The sequence below is a fragment of the Oncorhynchus mykiss genome, chromosome 6 (genome assembly GCF_057628025.1).
Source record: "Oncorhynchus mykiss isolate SJ-2025 chromosome 6, ASM5762802v1, whole genome shotgun sequence".
Classification (NCBI taxonomy): Eukaryota; Metazoa; Chordata; class Actinopteri; order Salmoniformes; family Salmonidae; genus Oncorhynchus; species Oncorhynchus mykiss.
The window spans coordinates 10720001-10738955 of NC_143027.1; the positions used below are offsets into that span (position 1 = coordinate 10720001).

An 18955-nucleotide genomic window follows, 5' to 3' on the forward strand; every position below is an offset into this window, starting at 1 on the left:
AAAGAGAGAGGGGAGTGGGAGAGATAGAGAAAGAGAGAGGAGGAGTGGGGAGAGAGAGAAAGAGGGAAGGATGGGAGAGAGAAAGAGAAGTAGAGGGGAGTGGGAGAGATAGAGAAAGAGAGGGGAGGAGTGGGAGAGAGAAAGAGGGAAGGAGTGGGAGAGAGAGAGAAAGAGAGGGTAGGAGCGGGAGTGAGAGAAGAGAGGGGAGGAGCGGGAGAGAGAGTGGGGAGGAGTGGGAGAGAGAGAGAAAGAGAGGGGAGGAGCAGGAGAGAGAGAGAAAGAGGGGAGGAGTGGAGAGAGAGAGAAAGAGAGGGGAGGAGCGAGAGAGTGGGGAGGAGCAGGAGAGAGAGAGAAGAGAGGGGAGGAGCGGGAGAGAGATAGAGAGAGAGGGGAGGAGCGGGAGAGAGAGAGAAAGAGAGGGGAGGAGCGGGGAGAGAGAGAAAGAGGAGGGAATAGTGGAAGAGATAAAGAAAGAGAGGGGGGAGTGGGAGAGAGAGAGAAAGATAGAGGGAGGTGGGAGAGAGAGAGAGAGAGAGAGAGAAATATAGAGGGGAGTGGGAGAGAGAGAAAGAGAGGGGAGAAGTGGAGAGAGAGAGAGGGGAGGAGTGAGAGATATAGAAAGAAAGAGGAGGAGTGGGAGAGAGAGAAAGATAGGGGAGGAGTGGGAGAGAGAGAGAGAGAAATAGAGAGGAGGATGGGGAAGAGAGAAAGAGAGGGGAGGAGTGGGAGAGAGAGAAGAGAGAGGAGTGGGAGAGAAAGAGAGGGGAGAAGTGGGAGTGAGAGAGAGGGGGGGAGTGGGGAGGGATGAGATATGAGGAGTGGAGAGAGAGAGAAAGAGAGGGGAGAAGTGGGAGAGATAGAGGGGAGGAGTGGGAGAGACAAGAAGAAGATACAGGAGGAGGTGGAGAGATAGAGGGGAGGAGTGGAGAGATAGAGAAAGATAGAGGAGAAGTAGAGAGAGAGAGGGGACGAGTGGGAGAGAGATGAGAGAGAGGGGAGGAGCGGGAGAGAGAGAGAAAGAGAGGGGAGGAGCAGGGAGAGAGAGAGAGAAAGAGAGGGGATGAGTGGAAGAGATAAAGAAAGAGAGGGGGGAGTGGAGAGAGAGATATAAAGATAGAGGAGGAGTGGGAGAGAGAGAGAGAGAGAGAGAGAGAGAGAGAGAAATATAGAGGGGAGTGGGAGAGAAGAAAGAGAGGGGAGAAGTGGGAGGGATAGAGGGGAGGAGTGGGAGGAGGCAGAAAGATAGAGGAGGAGGTGGAGAGATAGAGGGGAGGAGTGGGAGAGATAGAGAAAGATAGAGGAGGAGTGAGAGAGAGAGAGAGAAAGAGAGGGGAGGAGCGGGAGAGAGAGTGGGGAGGGGGCAGGGAGAGAAAGAGAGGGGAGGAGCGGGAGAGAGAGAGAGAAAGAGGGAGGAGGTGGGAGGAATAGAGAAAGAGGGAGGAGGAGTGGGAGGGAGAGAAGAAAGATAAAGGGGGAGTGGGAGAGATAGAGAAAGAGGGAAGGAGTGGGAGAGAGAGAGAAGAGAGAGAAAGAGAGGGTAGGAGCGGGAGTGAGAGAGAAAGAGAGGGGAGGGCGGGAAGAAGGTGTGGGGAGGAGCAGGAGAGAGAGAACGAGAGGGGAGGAGCGGGAGAGATAGAGAGAAAGAGACGGGAGGAGTGAGAGAGAGATAGAGAAAGAGAGAGGAGAAGTGGGAGAGATCAGAAAGAGAGAGGATGAGGGTGGAGGGGTGGGAAAGGGGAGGGGATGAGTGGGAGTGATCAGAAAGAGAGGGGAGGAGTGGGAGAGATAGCGAAAGAGAGAGGAGGAGTGGGATAGATAGCAAAAGAGAGGGGAGGAGTGGGAGAGATGGCAAAAGGAGGGGGGGAGTAGGGAGAGAGAAAGAGAGAGAGGAGGAGTGGGAGAGATAGAGGGGAGGAGTGGGAGAGAGAGAAAGAGAGGGAATGAGTGGGAGAGATAGAGAAGAGAGGGGGGAGTGGGAGAGAGAGAAAGAAAGAGAGGGGAGGATTGAGAGAGATAGAGAAAGAGAGAGGAGGAGTGGGAGAGATAGAGGGGAGGAGTGGGAGAGATAGAGAAAGAGAGGGGAGGAGTGGGAGAGAGAAAGAGGGAGGGAATGGGAGAGATGAGAAAAAGAGAGGGTATGAGTGGGAGAGATAGAGAGAAAGAGAGAGGAGGAGTGGGAGAGATAGAGAAAGAGAGAGGAGGAGTGAAGAGGGGGAGGAGTGGGAGAGATCAGAAAAAGAATGAGAGGGGGAGTGAGAGATAGAGAAAGAGAGAGGAAGAGTGGGAGAGGATAGGAAGGAGAGGGGGAGTGAGAGAGAGAAAGAGAGAGGAGGAGTGAGAGAGAAAATGAGAAGGGATGAGTGGAGAGATAGAGAAAGAGAGGCGAGGAGTGGGAGAGATAAGAGAACGAGAGAGGTGTGGAAGAGAGAGAAAGAGAGAGGAGTGAAATGAGAGAGTGGAGAGATAGAGAAAGAGAGAGGAGGAGTGGGATAGATAGAGAAAGAGAGGAGGAGTGAAAGAGAGGGGAGGAGTGGGAGAGATAGAGAAAGATAGAGGGGGAGTGAGAGAGAGAGAAAGAGAGAGGAGGAGTGGGAGAGAGAGAAAGAGGAAGGGATGAGTTGGAGAGGTAGAGAAAGAGGAAGAAAGAGAGGCGGAGGATGGGGAGAGATAGAGAACGAGAGAGGATGAGTGAGAAAGAGAGAGGAGAGTGTGGGGGAGAGAAACAGAGAGGGGAGGAGTGGGAGGGATGGAAAGATGGAGGGAAGTGGAGAGAGAGAAAGAGAGGGGAGGAGCGGGGAGAGAGAGAGAGAGAGGGGAGGAGTGAGAGAGAGAGAAAGAGAGAGAGGATGAGTGGGGAGAGATAGAGAGAGAAAGAGAGGCGAGGAGTGGAGTGGGAGAGATAGAGAAAGAGAGAGGAGGAGAAGTGGGGAGAGAGAAAGAGGGGAGGAGTGGGAGAAATAGAGAAAGAGAGAGGAGGAGTGGGAGAGAGAAAAGATGGAGGGGAAGTGGGGAGAGAGAGAGGAGAGAGAGGGGAGGAGCAGGAGAGAGAGAAAGAGAGGGGAGGAGTGGAAGAGATAACGGAAGAGAGGGGAGGAGTGGAAGGAAAGAGAGGGGAGGAGTGGGAGAGATAGATGTGAGGAGTGGGAGAGAGAGCGAGAAAGAGAGGGGAGAAGTGCAACAGTGGGGAGGAGTGAGAGAGACAGAGAGAAGGATGGGAGAAATGAGGGGGTGAGAAAGGTGGGGGAGTGGGGAGAGAGAGAGAGGGGGGAGGAGTGGGAGAGTGGAAGAAAAAGAGAGGGAGGAGTGGGAGAGAGAGAAAGAGAGAGGAGTGGGGAGGGGGTGAGACAGTGTGAGAGTGGGAGAGAGAGAAAGAGAGGGGAGAAGTGGGAGAGATAGAGGGGAGGAGTGGGAGAGACAGAGAAGGATGGAGGAGGTGGAGAGATAGAGGGGAGGAGTGGGAGAGATAGAGAAAGATAGAGGAGGAGTGGGAGAGAGAGAAGAGGAGGGGAGGAGTGGGAGAGAGAGAGAAATAGAGAGGAGGATGGGGGAGAGAGAGAAGAGAGGGGAGGAGTGGGAGAGAGAGGAAGGAGGAGTGGGAGAGGAAGGGGAGAAGTGGGAGTGAGAGAAAGAGGGGAGGAGTGGAGAGATAGATATGAGGAGTGGGAGAGAGAGAGAGAAAGAGAGGGGAGAAGTGGGAGAGATAGAGGGGAGGAGTGGGAGAGACAGAGAAAGATAAGAGGAGGAGGTGGAGAGATAGAGGGGAGGAGTGGGAGAGATAGAGAAAGATGAGAGAGGAGGAGTAGAGAGAGGGGACGAGTGGGAGAGAGAGAGAGAAGGGGAGGAGCAGGAGAGAGAGAGAGAAAGAGGGGAGGAGTGGGAGGGATGAGAGAAAGAGGGAGGAGGAGTGGGAGAGAGAGAGAATGATGAGGGGAGTGGGAGAGATAGAGAAGAGAGGGGAGGAGTGGGAGAGAGAAAGAGAGAGGAGGAGTGAGAAGAGAGGGGAGGAGTGGGAGAGATAAGAAAGATAGAGGGGGAGTGAGAGAGAGAAAGAGAGAGGAGGAGTGGGAGAGAGAAAGAGAAGGGATGAGTTGGAGAGGTAGAGAAAGAGAAAGAGAGGCGAGGGTGGGAGGGATAGAGAACGAGAGAGGATGAGTGAAAGAGAGGGGAGTTGTGGGGAAGAGAGAAACAGAGAGGGGAGGAGTGGGAGAGATGGCAAGGGAAGAAGGATGGAGGGAAGTGGAGAGAGAAAGAGAGAGGGAGAGAGAGAGAAAGAGAGGGGAGGAGTGAGAGAGAGAGAGAGAGAAAGAGAGAGGATGAGTGGGAGAGATAAGAAAGAGAGGCGAGGAGTGGAGTGGGAGAGATAGAGAAAGAGAGAGGAGGAGTGGGAGAGAGAAAGAGGGGAGGAGTGGGAGAAATAGAGAAAGAGAGAGGGGAGTGGGAGAGAGAGAAAGATAGAGGGGGAGTGGGAGAGAGAGAGGAAGAGAGGGGAAGAGCAGGAGGAGAGAGAGAAAGAGAGGGGAGGAGTGGAAGAGGATGAACGGAAGAGAGGGGAGGAGTGGGAGAGAGCGAAAGAGAGGGGGAAGATGGAGAGATAGATGTGAGGAGTGGGAGAGAGAGCGAGAAAGAGAGGGGAGAAGTAGGGACAGATAGAGGGGAGGAGTGAGAGAGACAGAGAAGGATAGAGGAGGAGTGGGAGAGATAGAGAAAGAATGAGGGGGAGTGGGGAGAGAGAGAGAGGGGGGAGGAGTGGGAGAGTGAAAGAAAGAGAGGGGAGGAGTGGGAGAGAGAGAAAGAGAGAGAGTGGGAGAGATAAGATGTGAGGAGTGGGAGAGAGAGAAAGAGAGGGGAGAAGTGGAGAGATAGAGGGGAGGAGTGGGAGAGACAGAGAAAGATAGAGGAGGAGGTGGAGAGATAGAGGGGAGGAGTGGGAGAGATAGAGAAAGATGGAGGAGTGGGAGAGAGAAAGAGAGGGGAGGAGTGGGAGAGAGAGAGAGAAATAGAGAGGAGGATGGGAAAGAGGAAGAAGGGGAGGAGTGGGAGAGAGAGGAAGAGAGAGGAGGAGTGGGAGAGAAAGAGAGGGGAGAAGTGGGAGTGAGAGAAAGAGGGGAGGAGTGGAGAGATAGATGGAGGGAGTGGGAGAGAGAGAGAGAGAGAGGGGAGAAGTGGGAGAGATTGAGGGGAGGAGTGGGAGAGACAGAGGAAGGATAGAGGAGGAGGTGGAGGGATGGAGGGGAGGAGTGGGAGAGATAGAGAAAGATGGAGGAGTGAGAGAGAGAGAGGGGACGAGTGGGAGAGAGAAAGAGAGGGGAGGAGCGGGAGAGAGAGAGAGAAAGAGGGGAGGAGTGGGAGAGATAGAGAGAAAGAGGGAGGAGGAGTGGGAGAGAGAGAATGATAGAGGGGAGTGGGAGAGATAGAGAAAGAGAGGGGAGGAGTGGGAGAGAGAAAGAGAGGGGAGGAGTGGGAGCGATGAGATTGTGGAGTGGGAGAGAGAGAGAAAGAGAGGGGAGAAGTGGGAGAGATAGAGGGGAGGATGGGAGAGACAGAGAAAAATAGAGGAGGAGGTGGAGAGATAGAGGGGAGGAGTGGGATAGATAGAGAAAGAGAGGGGAGGAGTGGGAGAGAGAAGGATGAGGGGAGGAGTGGGAGAGAAAGGGAGGGGGAAACTGGGAGAGATAGAGAAAGAGAGAGGGGAGTGGGAGAGATAAGAGAAGAGAGAGGAGGAGTGGAGAGAGAGAGAAAGAGGGGAAGGAGTGGGAGAGAGAGAAATATAGAGGGGAGTGGCTGAAGGAGTGGGAGAGAGAGAGAAAGAGAGGGTAGGAGCGGGAGTGAGAGAGAAAGAGAGGGGAGGAGCGGGAGAGAGAGTGGGGAGGAGTGGGAGAGAGAGAGAAAGAGAGGGGAGGAGCAGGAGAGAGAGAGAAAGAGGGGAGGAGTGGGAGAGAGAGAGAAAGAGAGGGGAGGAGCGGGAGAGAGAGTGGGGAGGAGCAGGAGAGAGAGAGAAAGAGAGGGAGGAGCGGGAGAGAGATAGAGAGAGAGAGGGGAGGAGCGGGAGAGAGAGAGAAAGAGAGGGGAGGAGCGGGAGAGAGAGAGAGAAAGAGAGGGGATGAGTGGAAGAGATAAAGAAAGAGAGGGGGAGTGGGAGAGAGAGAGAAAGATAGAGGAGGAGTGGGAGAGAGAGAGAGAGAGAGAGAGAGAAATATAGAGGGGAGTGGGAGAGAGAGAGAGAAAGAGAGGGGAGAAGTGGGAGAGAGAGAGAGGGGAGGAGTGGGAGAGATATAGAAAGAAAGAGGAGGAGTGGGAGAGAGAGAAAGATAGGGGAGGAGTGGGAGAGAGAGAGAGAAATAGAGAGGAGGATGGGGAGAGAGAAAGAGAGGGGAGGAGTGGGAGAGAGAGGAAGAGAGAGGAGTGGGAGAGAAAGAGAGGGGAGAAGTGGGAGTGAGAGAAAGAGGGGGGGGAGTGGGAGAGATAGATATGAGGAGTGGGAGAGAGAGAGAAAGAGAGGGGAGAAGTGGGAGAGATAGAGGGGAGGAGTGGGAGAGACAGAGAAAGATACAGGAGGAGGTGGAGAGATAGAGGGGAGGAGTGGGAGAGATAGAGAAAGATAGAGGAGGAGTGAGAGAGAGAGAGGGGACGAGTGGGAGAGAGATAGAGAGAGAGAGGGAGGAGCGGGAGAAGAGAGAGAGAGGGGAGGAGCGGGAGAGAGAGAGAGAAAAGAGGGGGATGAGTGGAAGAGATAAAGAAAGAGAGGGGGGAGTGGGAGAGAGAGATAAAGATAGAGGAGGAGTGGGAGAGAGAGAGAGAGAGAGGAGAGAGAGAGAGAGAGAAATATAGAGGGGAGTGGGGAGAGAGAGAGAAAGAGAGGGGAGAAGTGGGAGAGATAGAGGGGAGGGAGTGGGAGAGACAGAGAAAGATAGAGGAGGAGGTGGAGAGTAGAGGGGAGGAGTGGGAGAGATAGAAAGATAGAGGATGAGTGAGAGAGAGAGAGAGAGAAGAGAGGGGGAGCGGGAGAGAGAGAGTGGGGAGGAGCGGGAGAGAGAGAGAAAGAGAGGGGAGGAGCGGGAGAGAGAGAGAGAAAGAGGGGAGGAGTGGGAGAGATAGAGAAAGAGGGAGGAGGAGTGGGAGAGAGAGAGAGAAAGATAAAGGGGGAGTGGGAGAGATAGAGAAAGAGGGAAGGAGTGGGAGAGAGAAAGAGAGAGAGAGAAAGAGAGGGTAGGAGCGGGAGTGAGAGAGAAAGAGAGGGGAGGAGCGGGAGAGAGAGTGGGGAGGAGCAGGAGAGAGAGAGAACGAGAGGGAGGAGCGGGAGAGAGAGAGAGAAAGAGGGGAGGAGTGGGAGAGATAGAGAAAGAGGGAAGAGGAGTGGGAGAGAGAGAAAGAAAGAGGGGGAGTGAGAGAGAGAGAAAGAGGGAAGGAGTGGGAGAGAGAGAGAAAGATAGGGGAGGAGTGGGAGAGAGAGAGAAAGGGAGGGGAGGAGTGGAAGAGATGAAGAAAGAGAGGGGAGGAGTGGGAGTGAGAGAAAGAGAGGGGAGGAGTGGGAGAGATAGATATGAGGAGTGGGAGAGATAGAGAAAGATAGAGGAGGAGTGAGAGAGAAAGAGAAAGAGAGGGGAGGAGCGGAGAGAGAGTGGGGAGGAGCGGGAGAGAGAGAGAAAGAGAGGGGAGGAGCGGGAGAGAGAGAGAGAAAGAAGGGAGGAGTGGGAGAGATAGAGAAAGAGGGAGGAGGAGTGGGAGAGAGAGAGAAAGATAGAGGAGGAGTGGGAGAGAGAGAAAGAGGGAAGGAGTGGGATAGAGAGAGAAAGAGAGGGGAGGAGCGGGGAGGAGCAGGAGAGAGAGAGAAAGAGAGGGGAGGAGCGGGAAGAGAGAGAGAGAAAGAGGGGAGGAGTGGGAGAGATAGAGAAAGAGGGAGGAGGAGTGGGAGAGAGAGAGAAAGATAGAGGGGGAGTGGGAGAGAGAGAGAAAGAGAGGGGAGGAGTGGGAGAGAGAGAGAAAGGGAGGGGAGGAGTGGAAGAGATGAAGAAAGAGAGGGGAGGAGTGGGAGTGAGAGAAAGAGAGGGGAGGAGTGGGAGAGATAGATATGAGGAGTGGGAGAGACAGAGAAATATAGAGGAGGAGGTGGAGAGATAGAAGGGAGGAGTGGGAGGAGTGGGAGAGATAGAGAAAGATAGAGGAGGAGTGGGAGAGAGAGAGAAAGAGAGGGGGGGAGTGGGAGAGAGAGAGAAAGAGAGAGGAGGAGTGGGAGAGATAGAGAAAGAGAGGGGAGGAGCGGGAGAGAGATAGAGAAAGAGAGGGGAGGAGCGGGAGAGAGAGAGAAAGAGAGGGGAGGAGCGGGAGACAGAGAGAGAAAGAGAGGGGATGAGTGGAAGAGATAAAGAAAGAGAGGGGGGAGTGGGAGAGAGAGAGAAAGATAGAGGAGGAGTGGGAGAGAGAAAGATAGGGGAGGAGTGGGAGAGAGAGAGAGAGAGAACGATAGAGAGAGAGAGAGAGAGAGAGGAGGATGGGGGAGAGAGGAAGAGAAGGGAGGAGTGGGAGAGATAAAGACAGAGAGGGGAGGAGTGGGAGAGATAGAGAAAGAGAAGGGAGAAGTGGGAGAGATAGAGAAAGAGAGGGGAGGAGTGAGAGAGATAGAGAAAGATAGAGGAGGAGTGGGAGAGATAGAGAAAGAGAAAGAGAAAGAACAAAAACATATACATGATCAAATACAGATCTTAGAATCAACTATTAAAGACTACCAGAACCCACTGGATTCTCCAACTACATTGAATGAGTTACAGGACAAAATAAAAACCCTCCAACCCAAAAAGGCCTGTGGTGTTGATGGTATCCTCAATGAAATGATCAAATATACAGACAACAAATTCCAATTGGCTATACTAAAACTCTTTAACATAATACTTAGCTCTGGCATCTTCCCCAATATTTGGAACCAAGGACTGATCACCTCAATCCACAAAAGTGGAGACAAATTTGACCCCAATAACTACCGTGGAATATGTGTCAACAGTAACCTCTGATGCAGAAAATCCTCTGCATTATTATTAACAGCAGACTCGTACATTTCCTCAATGAAAACAATGTACTGAGCAAATGTCAAATTGGCTTTTTACCAAATTACCGTACAACAGACCATGTATTCACCCTGCACACCCTAATTGACAACCAAACAAACCAAAACAAAGGGAAAGTCTTCTCATGCTTTGTTGATTTCAAAAAAGCCTTTGACTCAATCTGGCATGAGGGTCTGCTATACAAACTGATGGAAAGTGGTGTTGGGGGTAAAACATACGACATTATAAAATCCATGTACACAAACAACAAGTGTGCGGTTAAAATTGGCAAAAAACACACACATTGCTTCACACAGGGTCGTGGGGTTAGACAGGGATGCAGCTTAAGCCCCACCCTCTTCAACATATATATCAACGAATTGGCACGGGCACTAGAAAAGTCTGCAGCACCCGGCCTCCCCCTGCTAGAATCCGAACTCAAATGTCTGCTGTTTGCTGATGATCTGGTGCTTCTGTCACCACCAAGGAGGGCCTACAGCAGCACCTAGATCTTATGCACAGATTCTGTCAGACCTGGGCCCTGACAGTAAATCTCAGTAAGACCAAAATAATGGTGTTCCAAAAAAGGTCCAGTCACCAGGACCACAAATACAAATTCCATCTAGACACTGTTGCCCTAGAGCACACAAAAAACTATACATACCTTGGCCTAAACATCAGCGCCACAGGTAACTTCCACAAAGCTGTGAACGATCTGAGAGACAAGGCAAGAAGGGCATTCTATGCCATCAAAAGAAACATAAATTTCAACATACCAATTAGGATTTAGCTAAAAATACTTGAATCAGTCATAGAGCCCATTGCCCTTTATGGTTGTGAGGTCTGGGGTCCGCTCACCAACCAAGACTTCACAAAATGGGACAAACACCATATTGAGACTATGCACGCAGAATTCTGCAAAAATATCCTCCGTGTACAACGTAGAACACCAAATAATGCATGCAGAGCAGAATTAGGCCGATACCCACTAATTATCAAAATCCAGAAAAGAGCCGTTAAATTCTACAACCACCTAAAAGGAAGTGATTCACAAACCTTTCATAACAAAGCCATCACCTACAGAGAGATGAACCTGGAGAAGAGTCCCCTAAGCAAGCTGGTCCTGGGGCTCTGTTCACAAACACAAACACACCCTACAGAGCCCCAGGACAACAGCACAATTAGACCCAACCAAATCATGAGAAAACAAAAAGATAATTACTTAACACATTGGAAAAAATTAACAAAAAAACAGAGCAAACTAGAATGCTATTTGGCCCTACACAGAGAGTACACAGCGGCAGAATACCTGACCACTGTGACTGACCCAAAATTAAGGAAAGCTTTGACTATGTACAGACTCAGTGAGCATAGCCTTGCTATTGAGAAAGGCCGTCGTAGGCAGACATGGCTCTCAAGAGAAGACAGGCTATGTGCCCACTGCCCACAAAATGAGGTGGAAACTGAGCTGCACTTCCTAACCTCCTGCCCAATGTATGACCATATTAGAGAGACATATTTCCCTCAGATTACACAGATCCACAAAGAATTCGAAAACAAATCCAATTTTGAAAAACTCCCATATCTACTGGGTGAAATTCCACAGTGTGCCATCACAGCAGCAAGATTTGTGACCTGTTGCCACGAGAAAAGGGCAACCAGTGAAGAACAAACACCATTGTAAATACAACCCATATTTATGCTTATTTATTTTATCTTGTGTCCTTTAACCATTTGTACATTGTTAAAACACTGTATATATATATAATATGACATTTGTAATGTCTTTACTGTTTTGAAACCTTTGTATGTGTAATGTTTACTGTTAATTTTTGTTTATTTTTCACTTTATATATTCACTTTGTATGTTGTCTACCTCACTTGCTTTGGCAATGTTAACACATGTTTCCCATGCCAATAAAGCCCTTGAATTGAATTGAATTGAAAGAGAAGGGTGGAGTGGGAGAGATAGAGAAAGATAGAGGAGGAGTGGGAGAGAGAGAGAAAGAGGGGAGGAGTGGGAGAGATAGAGAAATAGAGAGAAGGAGTTGGAGAGATAGAGGGGAGGAGTGGGTGAGAGAGAGAAAGAGAGAGGAGGAGTGGGAGAGAGAGAGAAAGAGAGGGGAAGAGTGGGAGAGTGAGAGAAAGTGAGGGGAGGAGTGGGAGAGATATAGAAAGAGAGAGGAGGAGTGGGAGAGAGAGAAAGAGAGATAGAGAGGGAGAAAGAGAGAGGAGGATGGGGGAGAGAGGAAGAGAAGGGAGGAGTGGGAGAGATAGAGAAAGAGAAGGGAGGAGTGGGAGAGATAGAGAAAGAGAGGGGAGGAGTGGGAGAGATAGAGAAAGATAGAGGAGGAGTGGGAGAGAGAGAGAGAAAGAGGGGAGGAGTGGGAGAGAGAGAGAAAGAGAGAAGGAGTTGGAGAGATAGAGGGGAGGAGTGGGAGAGAGAGAAAGAGAGGGGAGGAGTGGGAGAGAGAGAGAGAAAGAGGGGAGGAGTGTGAGAGAGAAAGAGAGAGGTGTGGGAGAGAGAGAAAGAGAGGGGAGGAGTGGGAGAGAGAGAGAAAGAGAGAGGAGTGGGAGATAGAGAGAAAGAGGGGAGGAGTGGAAGAGAGAAAGAGAGAGGAGGTGTGGGAGAGAGAGAAAGAGAGGGGAGGAGTGGGAGAGAGAGAGAAAGAGAGAACAGTGGGAGATAGAGAGAAAGAGAGAGGAGTGGGAGATAGAGAGAAAGAGGGGAGGAGTGGGAGATAGATAGAAAGAGGGGGGAGTGAGAAAGAGAGGGGATGAGTGGAAGAGATAAAGAAAGAGAGGGGAGGAGTGGGAGAGAGAGAGAAAGAGAGAGGTGTGGGAGATAGAGAGAAAGAAGGGAGTAGTTGGAGGGAGAGAAAGATTCAGAGAGCGAGAGAGAGTAGGTAAGAGAGATAATTTCATGACATTTATTGTTGTGCTGCCACCTGACATGGCGGTTCACAGTTTGACGAACAGGGACACAGACATGTCAATAAACTCAGAAACAGCTTATTGGAGACCACATTCCACCATTCCCCATTCATATGGACAGTATTTGGTATACAGTATACTACTAAATCATAGTATTACACATTCACTTTTATCACAGCACATTTGCTCCTGTAGAACATTTTTGTAATCGACAGAATTAGCATTGAGTTAGACCTGTGTAGTACATTTGTCACTGTAGCAGTGAGGTGGGCAGCTGTCTCACTGAAGAGGTACATATTGTAATGAATCATAGTCAGAGAGCTGACTGGCTGCTCATCTCTCTCTCTCTCCCTCCCTTTCTTCCTATCCTCTCTCTCTCTCTCTCCTTTTCTCCCTACCCCCCTCTCTATCTCACCCTCCCTCCCTCCCTATCCTCTCTCTCTCTCTCTCCTTTTCTCCCTACCCCCCTCTCTATCTCACCCTCCCTCCCTCCCTATCCCCTCTCTCTCTCTCTCCCTTTCTCCCTATCATCTCTCCCTACCTCCCTTTCTCCCTACCCACCCCCTATTTCTCAGCTAGGAGGGCAGGCCTTCATTAAACCCATTCTGCAGCTGGGTCACTGGCGGAATGCACAATCCAACTCCCACCAAACATGAGTTCAAAGGTACCTTCCAAAACGTGGCACTGATTCAGAAATTGCGGGGAAAAGTAGTGTTTTGGTCTCTGAATAAATTGGTTCCGTGGTACACCAATGGCGACTACGTACTTCTATAACGTTATAGTGTTGCTTTGCATATACCGTGCCTTCAGAGATCATTCACACCCCTTGGAGTTTTCCACATTTAGTTTTGTTCGAGCCTGAAATTGGATTAAATTGAGATGTTTGGTCACTGGCCTAAACACAATACCCCATAACGACAAAGTGGAATTAAGTTTTTAGAAATGTTTACAAATTAATACAAAATGAAAATCTGAAATGTCTTGAGTCAATAAGTACTCAACTCCTTTATTACGCCAAGGCTAAATAAGTTCAGGAGTAAAACTGTGCTTAACAAGTCACATAATAAGTTGCATGGACTCTGTGTGCAATAATAGTGTTTATCATGATTTTTGAATGACTACTTCATCTCTGTACCCTACACGTTCAATTATTTCTAAGGTCCCACAGTTGAACAGTGATTAGAAATGGAATACAGCTTAGCACAGGAAAACTCCTAGAGGAAAAGCAGGTTCAGTCTGCTTTCCAACAGACACCGGGAGACAAATTCACCTTTTAGCAGGACAACAACCTAAAACACAAGGCCAAATATACACTGGAATTACAATCAACGTTCCTGAGTGGCCTACTGTAGTTACAGTTTGACTTCAATCTGGTTGAAAAGCTAAGGCAAGACTTAAAAATGGCTGTCTAGCAATGATCAACAACAAACTTGACAGAGATTGAATAATTATTTAAATAATAATGTCCGCTTATTGTAAAATCCAGGTGTTTAAAGCTCTTAGAGACCTAGAAAGACACATCTGTAATCGCTGCCAAAATTGATTCGACCATGTATTGACTCAGGGGTGTGAATATTCATTTTCAATAAATGTACAAACATTTCTGATAAAATGTGTTCACGTTGTCATTATAGGGTGTTATGTGTAGATGGGTGAGATTTAAAAATGTATTTAATCAATTTAGAATTCAGGCTGTAACACAACAAAATGTGGAAAAAGTCAAGGGTTGTGAAACTGTTTGACGCCACTGTAAGTCTATATGGTGTACATTAGTTGACTAATAATGTAGTTGATGTGAACAAATGATGACATTGCCTCATTGTCATTGTCATCATTAAACAATTAACAGAGGAATTGCACCTCATTAGATGCTGGGCTGAGTCGATGGTGTAAGGTGTTAGGGAGTATATACACAGCACCAACCAACACAGAGGGACAGGAAAAACAGCCGGATGACTTGACAAACGATCCAGTTCCCGGATGACATCATCAGTCGGGGTCAAAAGTTCAGAGGGTGAGAGTTGGCCTGGAGAGATGCCCATGCGGAGGACGAGGGAGAGGAGAACATGCAGGAAGTGTCTACGTATAGGCCCCTGTGTCGCCACGGTTTTCAGAGAGGGCTGGGGGGCGGAGCTCGGACTCCACACACCAGCTTGTCTCTTTATTTCGGGAAACGTTTTATGACACATGGAGGGAGGAATACCCAGAGGTCCCTGCTGATGCACACGCCATTTCGGTCGACAGCTGGGCTGCTGCTGTTTACAACGTGACTGTGTATGGGTGAGGAGGGAGGGAGGGAGGGAGGGAGGGAGGGAGGGAGGGAGGGAGGGAGGGAGGGAGGGAGGGAGGGAGGGAGGGAGGGAGGGAGGGAGGGAGACGGATATGGAATAGCGAGGAACTAAAAGAGTGTTGCTAATGTGAGTTCTTCATGACCATTACAACTCAATAAAGAAGTGACACTAATGCCCCAGCCGGCAACACGCCAGGCTGCCACTGCTGCCATTGTTGTTATTGTCACCCTGGTTTACATTATGAGACTACAGGAGAATAATACAGCCTGGGAAAATGAACAGATATGTGTTGGTTAGAGGCACTTTCAATCAGTGAGAAAATACACAGGCGTAATTACAATCCACATTAGCGTCTTCATTATCGTTAGTATTGAGAGAGGGGGTTGCGGCGGTCTAGGTCTATACACTCTATATGCTACGAGTCACAGTTCCACAGCGAAGAGAATGTCTGGGGATCATCCAGTTAACCTTGGTGCTGGCTAATTTAATCCCAATCTAGTTATAATATATATATATATATATGTATGGATTTACTCTACACAGCAATGTTGTCCCAATATCTCAGAAATGATTATTTCCCACAATTCTATCAGAAATGGGCATTGCCATGTAAAGTCCTGAGGCAAACTCCTGTGGTGTATCAACTAGGAACCAAAAAATAGCAAATGGACGAAACCTGAATTTGTCCAACAAGAAATGCTTGTTATAGAGTTTCTAAATGTACTCACTCCAAATACACGCCAATCGCCAAATGCTAACGCCGATCCACTGAGGCAAAAAGGACAAAAAAATGTAACTGTGCATTTTCTATATTAGTGGGTTAGGGTTGGGTTAGGGTCGGGTTAGGGTCGGGTTAGGGTCGGGTTAGGGTCGGGTGGGGAGCTCAGATTTTCACTTTATCACATATAGTCAAACAGTTGTGGATGGGTTAGGAGTAATTGTATGTGTGTGTGTATCTGTCTGTGCTACATGCAGATTGAGTGAGGTACAGGTCTCAGGCTGCCTCCATCAATCCCAGAGTAGCTGCAATATCTCTTCTGTGTCTGACGCTTCACAACACACCTGCAATACAAAGGCTGCCTCGCACCATAAATCTCCCTCAGAAAATACATTTTCATAATTTTCCCTCTGAAAATAAATGGCTCCCTGTAAATCTGAAAGGCTAAGCAGTGGAAGTGTTTAGGCTGAGATTTGAGGCTCTTGGCACATATTATTATTATTATTGTTATTATTGTTATTATTATTATTATTATTATTATTATTGTTATTATTATTATTATTATTGTTATTATTGTTATTGTTATTATTATTATTATTATTATTATTATTGTTGTTGTTATTATTATTGTTATTATTATTATTGTTATTGTTGTTGTTGTTATAATTATCATTATTATTATTATTATTATTATTATTGTTATTATTATTATTATTGTTATTATTATTATTATTGTTATTATTATTATTATTGTTATTATTATTGTTGTTGTTGTTATAATTATCATTATTATTATTATTGTTGTTATTATTATTATTATTATTTGAGGCTCGTGGCACATATTATTATTATTATTTGGGGCAGCAAGTAGCCTAGTTGTTAGAGCATTGGGCCAGTAACCGAAAGGTTGCTGGATTGAATCCCCGAGCTGAAAAGGTACAAATCTGTCGTTCTGCCCCTGAACAAGGCAGTTAACCCACTGTTCCCCGGTAGACGTCATTGTAAATAAGAATTTGTTCTTAACTGACTTGCCTAGTTAAATAGAGATTAAAAATATATATATACACTGCTCAAAAAAATAAAGGGAACACTTAAACAACACAATGTAACTCCAAGTCAATCACACTTTTGTGAAATTGTTGGAGAACGTTCTGTCCAGGAGTTGGCGGATGCTTTAGTCCAGGTCTGGGAGGAGATCCCTCAGGAGACCATCCGCCACCTCATCAGGAGCATGCCCAGGCGTTGTAGGGAGGTCATACAGGCACGTGGAGGCCACACACACTACTGAGCCTCAATTTGACTTGTTTTAAGAACATTACATCAAAGTTGGATCAGCCTGTAGTGTGGTTTTCCACTTTAATTTTGAGTGACTCCAAATCCAGACCTCCATGGGTTGATAATTTGATAATTTTTGTGTGATTTTGTTGTCAGCACATTCAACTATGTAAAGAAAAAAGTATTTAATAAGAATATTTCATTCATTCAGATCTAGGATGTGTTATTTTAGTGTTCCCTTTATTTTTTTGAGCAGTGTATATATTATTTGAGGCTCATGGCACAGCTGCTCACCAGGAACTGGTGACTATTTAGAAAATACCTTCCCAAAGGGTTATATATAAATTCAGAATGCTTTATTCAATTGTACTAAAAATAAAATCAACGTAATTTTTTTTACTGTAAATGATGTTGCGATTTAAATACACTTTAAATATAGTTGGATTTGATTTGATCATACCAGGTACAGTGAGGGAAAAAAGTATTTGATCCCCTGATGATTTTGCATGTTTGCCCACTGACAAAGAAATGATCAGTCTATAATTTTAATGGTAGGTTTATTTGAACAGTGAGAGACAGAAATCTTTCTCATTGAGAGGGGTTCAAATACTTATTTCCCTCATTAAAATGCAAATCAATTTATAACATTTGACATGCGTTTTTCCAGATTTTTTTGTTGTTATTCTGTCTCTCACTGTTGAAATAAACCTACCATTAAAATTATAGGCTGATCATTTCTTTGTCAGTGGGCAAACGTACAAGATCAGCAGGGGATCAAATACTTTCTTCCCTCACTGTATGTTGGAATTGTCAACCTGGCACCATTCACATGGATCACCAGATGCTCTGATGAACATTCTGTTTCTGTATGGATAACTGAGATGCTTACAATAATTATAATATAGGATGAACTTTAATGTCCCAGAGTCTTAGACACACAGTACTGTTGTACACAAAATAAACACTGTACATTACTGCCAATAAGTGTACATTTGTCATAACTTATGATCTCTCTCAGTAAAATCAAGCTCTATAAATATTAAAACAGCAAACACTGTACGGACTAGCTACCTTGGATCATTTCAAATTTTTCTGTAAATATTTTGTAAATAATCAAGAACGGCTAAAAAGCTAAATATAGTTTCTGCCTAATACGTTGGTACACTCACAGAACTGGATCAGAAGGGATACATGTACAGCACAACTCTATTCCTTATATAGTCCACTGCTTTAGGACAAAGGGCATAAAGGGAGCCCCATAGGGCTCTGATAATGCACTATGTAGGGAATAGGGAGCCATTGGGGATGCAGACTTTGGGGGTCGGCTTCCTCTCTACCCACCATCAACAACATTGGGCCTACTTAATCATGTGGCCACTCCAGTTTAGCTGTGTTATCGATCCCTGCACATGTTCTCTGCTCGAGGTATCTGGACGCGTTACACAGTGGCTCCAACATCCACCTGGGAATTCACCTGCACCTTGTTTTAACCTGTTTTCCCAGAGTAGCTGTAGCCAGCATCATAGCCTAGGCCTAGGAGGCTTGGTAATACGCAGTCCTGTTGGGAAATGTCCTACTCTAACAGATGAAGTTGCGAGCCCTGTAGAATAGACTAGAGCCCAGTCCCCAGATCTCTTTGTGCTTTTGCCTACTCCATTGACAGGCCAAACAGTCTGGCAATTCGGTATTCTCTAAATATGAACATTATATCATTAATGAGCTGGAGGAGAAAGAGGATTTTAGCCTGATTCAATAACCACTACAGCTACCCTTCAATCACACATTTGGTGATTGTTTATTTGTTTTGTTCCACATATCGTATTTGGCATGACAATTCCATAAGGAGATGACAAAAGAACCCAGGCTAGATAGAGTGATAAACTCTGATCTGGAACCCAGGCTAGTTAGACTTATAAACTCTGATAGGAGCGACACCTCTGTGAACTCTCAAAGCCCAAATCCCCCGGTACACAGACACAGAACTCCTATCGTTTTCTGTCTTCAGATTGCACCACTAGACCTAAACAAAATAGAGGAGTGGGCAACCCAATTCAATTTATACATACACACTGTATTATCCCCAATTTACACATACACAATCCAGAGTCCCCAAAGCCAGATGAAGACAAGGCTTAAAGACTGGTACGGTTAATACCTTGGATAGGAGCATCTTCTGGTGAATGGGGCGGGCAGCCGCAGAGAGTCGTTATAGCACTACACAACGCCACAGTGCAACTGGCATTGTGTGACCCGAAATGGTTCTGAAGGATGTTCTTCTGGGAGCCACACTTATTTAGCCAGCCTTGATGCTTTTAACCTGGTGCAGTGGACCATGGGAGATAAGCTCCATAGGGACAGACGGGGGAGGTGGAGATGAAGCTGCCTCCCTCCCACACACAGGACCGGACAGACGGATCTACACACTTACACATCTAGTGATAAACAATCCCTATCTCTCTGCCTCGCTCTCTCTTTCTCTCTCAGGCACAAACACACATAAAAACACATACACACAGACACACACTCTCCCTCCCTCCCTCCCTCCCTCCCTCCCTCCCTCCCTCCCTCCCTCCCTCCCTCCCTCCCTCCCTCCCTCCCTCCCTCCCTCCCTCCCTCAAACAGTATGTACACATATAATCCAGTGTAATGAAGGTGGATGGAGATGGTGGGGAACATTAACTATGTCGGTGCATTGACTC

The 18955-nt window shown here is 47.4% G+C and overlaps 1 protein-coding gene across 1 annotated transcript in view; it reads right to left on the reverse strand.

Moving 5' to 3' along the window:
• Positions 1–18955, reverse strand: part of LOC110525094 (glutamate receptor ionotropic, delta-2) — a 644456-nt gene that overhangs the window by 274797 nt on the left and 350704 nt on the right. Inside the window, 1 exon segment of the mRNA XM_090236958.1 lies at positions 8891–8899. Within this exon segment, the coding sequence (XP_090093084.1) occupies positions 8891–8899 (9 nt within the window).